Below are 7307 nucleotides of genomic sequence, written 5' to 3' on the forward strand. Positions count from 1 at the left end.
CCCAGACCGGGGCGCGAACCCGGTTCCCCTGCATCGGCAGGCGGACGCGCAACCACTGCGCCACCAGGGAAGCCCCAAAAGTATCTTTAATGTAGTGAATTATTTCTCATGAAAACTTGGTCTGTATTAGAGGTTCTTTTCAATCATGGTCCCATAATTATGAGTAACTTAAAAAAGAAATACTAGTTCATATGGGACTTGGTCTTTTAAAACATGAAATATGAAGATCTTCATTTAAAAACGCAAGTTGTTTTCAATTTACTCCTACGAGAAACCGACTGCTAGAAAATTAGAAAAACTTAAAAAGTAAATAAATAAAAATCATTTTTGGACATGAAAATTTTGGACACCATTGAAAGATTTCGACTTTATTTGATCTTTTCTCAGCGGATTTATACAAATATTAAGAACATGAAAATACCAATACTAAAGCCACTTTAAAAAGCTTATTTTTACCAACTATAAATTTCCACTTAAAAATTTAAAAATAAAAATTTAAAAGGCACGTTTCTATTCAATTGGCTGTACATACAAGCAGGCAATGTGTGTGGGGAGAGAGAAGGCAGAGCAGAAGCAGTGACTCAAGGCATCTCTACGTAAATTAGCTTTTACTGGAATGCTTATCAGAAAGTGAAGATTCTTTTTATTTATCAAGGCACTTGGACATAAAAAGAGTAAAGTTTCTTGAATGTCTGAACCTCTACTGCCAACTAAGATGACTTGATAGTATCACACACATACAAAATTTAGAATAAGTAAAATTTAAATAATCAAGAAAATTTACAGGATCATATCTTTTTGTAAATTGACAGTCATTTCTTAAGGTAAATATTAAAAATAAGTCATTTTTACTAAAATGGCATATTATTGTGTCATTATGAAGCTATAGCTACAATTTATCTAAACATCTGGTATTATGTCCTATTAAATCCCCATGCATGTGTGAAGAGAATGAACTCAGTTCCCTGATATTATCTTGATAATCCATTTACAAGCATTGTGAAATATTGTTCAAATATTTGAACATGTCGATAGAGTGGATTATCCAGAAAGAGATGTCAAGGCTTGACACACCTACTACGCTTCCCAGTCCTGTTTCCTGGCACCCTTTCTTAAAAGCTCTCTGATTTGGAGGTAAGTACTTCTCAACACAGTAATTCAGAGAGCCAATGAGTTATAGGTGACATATGGATTTCAAATAGACTCTTACAGTAGATCAGTATTTACCAAGGCATGTTAATAGAATTGAAAAGCAAGACACTTTAAAAATATTTAGTATAGGCTGTGTATAAGATACTGCATACACAAAAGTTTTGTTTAGAAAGTACTGAGAATATGAAACTCTGAAAATAATAGAAGACAATACAGATGAATTGTGTGTATGTATGGGGGGGTTGTATATTTGAGGTGTTCAAAGTGTTTTGAAACATACCATTAAAGCCACCAAAGTATAAGACTGAAAATTTTGAATTTTGAAATTTAACTTTGGAATAACCCTCAAAACTATAAACAAGATGGGAGTATCAGGAAAAAAAAAAACCCCAAAACTAACAAATCCATATAAATAAAAACCACCCCAACAGGAAAACAGACTAATGTCATGAAAATAGACCAAGATCATTTTCAAAAATATGAAAATACAAATGTTCAGTAAATACAAGAAATGCTGTTTAACTTTTGAGGTAATAAAAAAGTAAAATAAATAACCATGAAATATTTCGTTTTTACATGTCATGTTGAATCAGATAACAACTTAAACAAAATCCTTTGTTCTTAGAGTATATGGAAATGAGCAATCCTCCATACTCATAACAGAAATGTTAAGTGGCACAAATCTCTGAATGGCATTTGGGCAATTTAAATATTAAACATTAATTCCAATGAATCATACATTTTCTGAAGAAAATAATTATATACGTCAGCGTATAAGAGTTTGCAAAGGGTGTTTATCTCCAAGTGGTTTATGATAGAGGAAAAAAAAAAGAGAGGGAACAATCTAGCGACCTATACGTTTATCAAGAGGAAATTGTTATATTATGGTACGAACATTAAAGGAAAGATAAAAGTCATTGAAATTATAGTGCAAATAATTATTTGTGGTCATGGAAGTTGACTATGGTGTACTGTCAAATTAAGAAAGCAGTTTCAAACAAGGTTTAGAGCATGACTCCATTTTTGTTAAATCATGTGTATCAGTATAGAGAAAAACTTGGGAGGAGATGCAAGAAATTGTAACAGATCTGTCTGCATAATAGGATTATGTGTTGCCGTAATTTTTTCATTGTCCATAATTTTTTCATTGTCTAAAGAGATATTAAATTTAGAAAATGTGCAATGACTATACATATAGTTCATACAAAAATAAACAGAAACAGATTTTCTCATTCTTTCATAGCTAAAGTATTGCCACGGAAATATTTTAATATTTCTTTTGTACTGGCAATATATGAAACAGAAGACTTGAATATATGGTTACAGGAAACAATGAAGCAGAGTAAAAAAAAAATAAAACAACAACAACAAAACTATTTTCTAGACACCTTTGGTATGAGAGAATCAGAATTTTAAAAGTAATTACTTAAATGTAAATAAATAACTCTTGCATCTATTTCCAAAGTGGATTTCAAACAACACACAGTAAAAGTCAGTATAATAAAACGCTTTTTAAAAAATATAGAGGAGCTGAGTAATATAGAGGAAAAGCAGGAGAGAAGAAAAGATCTGGGAATGGGACTGAAATAAAAATCATGCTGGAAAGCCAGCTAAGTGATGTAACTTCAGTTTATCAGAAAATCAATTAGTGAACTTCTGATCAATCAAGGCTAAAAGTGAGCCTTCATGGGTTACATAGCTCTTAAGGTCTAATAAAAGGAGATGTGGAGTTCATAAACATAAACTTTCACTGTTCTGAACCCTGAGACAATATCACTACATGTTACAACATATAACAGAGATTAGAAAACACAGTTGTTAAACAGAATGTCTATGTTTTCTATATATGACTTTTATAACGTTGGTACCTGGTTCAAAACTTAAGGCATAATTTTATGCTGTATACGTATGAAGAGAGTTAAGACTAGGCCAACTTTCTGACCTGAAATGATACAGGCTTATAACTTAAGGAATGTGGACGTTAAGGTTTTACTATTCAAGTCACAATTTTGATAACCAGCAAGCACCTGGATTATGTCAACCAATGGAAAGAACAGTAAAATTTCCTATAAAGCACGTTTGTAGGCAACATTAAAAAACTCCATCATTAATTTCAGCCATCAGAAAAACACCATTTCAGGATATAAATGGAAAGGAAATTCAACTATTTCCTAGTATTTTAAACATTAATTCAAAATGAAATTAGATATTGAGTCTGTAGTAGCAATTTTTAAACTTTGGTTTCTTTAAAAAAAATAGATGAGAAATTAGAAAATTTCTGTTTGTAAAAATAAATTACTCTGCAAACCTCGGGTATAAGAACTACTTTGGGCATATTTTCACGGAAGAAATTAAAGCTAGCAATATTATTAAAATTAGCAAAAGTATGCAATAAATGCAAATAATTACCACACTTCAGTTGGTTCAAAATGCAGTAAAAATATATCTAATTATACTTATTGCTATGAGCACTACATCAAAATCAGAAAAATATACCATATTATAATTAGATGGTGTGCCTCTATAAAAAGAACCGAGGTTCTAAGATTCACTAATTTTTCCTCCAAAGAAAAATAAATAGCTTTGTATACAAAACCTTCGATCATAACGTTTACTAAACTAAGCAGCCATCAGCTGGGATTTGAAATTTACTGAGGACGATTCAGGCAGAGATCACTAACATCTCCCAAGCTGCTACAAACACTGGCTGGTGCATTAAGGTTTCCTCTCCTAGGGCCTCTGCGCCAGGGCGATGTTGAGGGGCTTGGAGCCCAAGATGCGGCCATTCATCTCAGTCATTGCTTTAGTGGCCTCCTCAGGAGAGGAGAAGCAGATCAGGCCAAACCCTTTGCTTCGCCCTTCTTCCTGCATTACCGTAACTCTGCTAATTGATCCAAATGAAGAAAATTCCCTCCGTAGCTTTTCATCATCAATGGTCTCATCCAGGTTCTTAATATAGAGCTTTGCCCCCCGGCACCGCCGAAATCTTTCCTGTTTCAGCTGCTCAAACATTTGCTTTAACTCAGCCTGTCGCTCTGCTTTCTTTTGTGCCCGGCCTACAAAAAGCAGTTGTCCATTTATGTCCTTTCCATTCATTTCTTCAACAGCCTTTTTGGCAGCCTCGTGGCTATCAAAACTCACAAAGCCAAAGCCTTTGGATTTCCCACTGGAATCTGTCATCACCTTAACACTCAGGGTTTTTCCATATTTGCTGAAAACTTCCTTCAGTCTCTCATCATCCATGTCATCTCCGAAGTTTTTGATGTAAACATTGGTGAACTCACTGGCTTTGTTTTGGAGCTCGGCTTCCCGATCTTTGCGGCTTTTGAATCTGCCAACAAACAGCCTGCAGTCCTTAAGCAGTGCCCCATTCATCTCCTGGATGGCCCTGTCGGCGGCAATCTGGTTCTGGAAGTGCACGAACGCATAGCCCCTGGAGCCGTGATCATCACTCATCACCTTGGAGGACAGGATCTTCCCAAAAGACGAAAAGTGTTCATAAAGGGTTTTGTTATCAATGGATCTGTCCAGATTCTTGATGAACACGTTCCCAATTCCAGATTTCCTCAAGTAGGCGTCACGCTGAGACCACATGAGACGGATGGATTTGCCCTTTATCGGGTCAAAGTTCATGGTGTCCAGGGCCTTCTGGGCATCCGCCAGCTGCAGAAAGTTCACGTAGGCATAGCCCAGGGAGCGGCGGGTGACCAGGTCTCTGCAGATGCGGATGGACAGCACGGGCCCCACGGCGCTGAACTTCTTGAACAGCAGGTCCTCGGTGACGTCCGCGTGGAGGTCACCCACGTACAGGGAGGCCTGGCGGTACTTGGCTGCTACATGCATCTCCTGGTTCCTCACCGCCACAGGCCGGTCCCTAAGGAGCTCCTGGAGTGACTTATGCAGGAGGGTGGCCCGGGCTCATGCGTGGTGGCCTCAGAGTCAGCGCTCTGAGGCCAGGCGATGCGGTTCATTCATGTACAGCTCCCCAGGCTCGGGCAGCACCCTCTGTCAGAAGCCCCTACCAGGCCGGCCAACCCTGGAAGGGGGCGACAGAACCTCGAAATCTCAAAGAAAGATTCCTAGGTCAAGCCGGTCCTTCCCGGCCACTTGGTGAGGAATCTTCAAGTGGCGGGCTGGCCCTCCATCTCAGCGTTCTCCACAGCCATTCTCCGGTCGCTGGTTTCTGAATAAAAATAGGCCTCGCTCAGGCCGGTTTAAAGTTACAGCCGCCGGGGGAAAGAATTCCACAAGTGGCGTCTGAGGCGGCGGCCCGGGACGCGGCGCGCGGGCGGCGGGCGCGGGGCCCCGGAGCCCCGAACCGCCCGGGACCGGGTCGTGCAGGCGCCGCCGGCCGGGCGCGGCCAGGGCTCCACGGGCTGCGCGCGCCCCGACCAACCCCGGCCGCTCTCCTCCCTGCACGCCCCGCGCTGCGCCCTGGACAGGTCGGGGGGTGGGGGCGGGGGTGGGGTGGGGAAGAGGACGGACCGACGGCCGGCCGGCCGCGGCCCGGTGGGCGGCGGCCGAGCAGGGGCTGGGGGCTCACCCGGGCTGCGGCCGGCGCGGGGGCGGGCGGGAAGCCCGGAACTCGCGCGCTCAACTTCCCGCGCACTCGCTGCCAAGGGGGATGTTTTCTTTTTAATATTTTTGGAGAATGTTTTTCTTCCCCCCGCCCCTCTCGCTCACTTCCCACCCCCCTCGGACAGCTCAGCCGAGGAGCGGGAGGCGGGGACCGGGGTGGAGAAAGGCAGCCTAGGGGAGTGGCCCTAATAAACCCACCCGCCCGCAGGCCCTGGCGTAAGTCTGACTGCAGGAGCTTTGCCAAGTGTGGATCAGGGCTTGTCACTTTCTAGCTTCAAGCCCTCCGGTGGCTTTCTTCGACTCTTGGGTAGGCTCCAACCTCCGCACCTTGTTCTTCAAAGTTCTGCAGGATTCCTGCCATGTTCCAGCCTCAACTGCGCCTTGGATCCCCTTCCTAAACTCCATGACACGCTCGCCTTTTGTTCAGGGCCAACTTGACAAAACTGTGTTCCTCAGCAATCACTTTTGATGCTCTTTCCACATCCAGGTTTTCCCTATACAACTTCTGAAAAAGTTTAGGTTTCGCTCTCAGAGGCCTCGTATTTTCGTAGCATTTGTCTAATTAAAATATATTGTATTACATTCCATGACAGTAGGGGCCATGCCCATTTTATTTCCCCGCTGACTTAACTCAGGGACTTGCAGAAACGAGATGCTCAGTATTTATTGAAAGAATCCACTGCCTCGAAGAGATGAGATATTTAACCTGAGGCTGGTTTTCATGCCCAGAGAAATGGAAATAGTGTCCCTTATCTCAGAGAGTATTGTAAAGATTAAATGAATTAGTAGATTTGGAAATGTCTAACCTAATATCTGGCACAGAATAGGTTTTGATTAACATCGGTTTCATTTCCTCTAGCATTAAATAAATTCTGTAACATCATTCCTATAAAACCTTAAATTTGAATCATCATGCATCTTACGGAATGTAACCTGCAAAACTGAATTGCATGGATCAGTTTATATAAGGCTAATTTAGTGTTTTTCAAACTTTAATGGACATAGAAATCCAGAAGGGATCTTGCTTGAAAGCAGATTCTGATTCAGTCATTTGGAATCAGAATGAACTGGAAACTCTACACGTCCCAAAAAGCTCCTGAGTGATGCAGATTCTGTTGGTCTCTAAACTACACTGAGACAAGTGTAGTGTAACAAGTGTTAACACTTGTTACACTGAGTAACAAGACTTTTACGGCTGAACGAGTGAGTGAGTCCCCAGAGTGGCATCTTTTCTAATGTAAGGACTAGAAAAAATATATTTCTCTTTCAGAAGATGATATTCTAACAAAATTCATTCGCAGTGATACATTAAAAACACACACATACACACAACTAAGCTAGAGGGTGATTTTCACTATAATAATCCAAACTGCTTTTAACCTATCTGATGTTGAGTAATGGTTTTATGATTACTCCTAACTTCATCCTGATTAATGATTTTTGTTTGTGAAATTTATTCTGCTATGTGTTGCTCTTGTAGAATCAATTGTTCAAATAAATAATCTTTTCTTCGACCACATCCTCTAGGCTGCAATTAAAAAAGAAAAAAAGGCCACTGACGTAGTTGGTGAATACCA

The 7307-nt window shown here is 40.7% G+C and overlaps 1 protein-coding gene across 1 annotated transcript; it reads right to left on the reverse strand.

Annotated features, from left to right (window-relative positions):
- Window positions 1-508: 508 nt before the first annotated feature.
- On the reverse strand, window positions 509-5073 carry PABPC4L (poly(A) binding protein cytoplasmic 4 like). The gene has a single exon (XM_024119399.3). It carries the CDS (start codon window positions 4993-4995, stop codon window positions 3883-3885), a length of 1113 nt encoding a protein of 370 aa, XP_023975167.1. The 5' UTR covers window positions 4996-5073; the 3' UTR covers window positions 509-3882.
- Window positions 5074-7307: the final 2234 nt, after the last annotated feature.

This window comes from Physeter macrocephalus, chromosome 7, assembly GCF_002837175.3.
Source record: "Physeter macrocephalus isolate SW-GA chromosome 7, ASM283717v5, whole genome shotgun sequence".
Lineage (NCBI taxonomy): Eukaryota > Metazoa > Chordata > Mammalia > Artiodactyla > Physeteridae > Physeter > Physeter macrocephalus.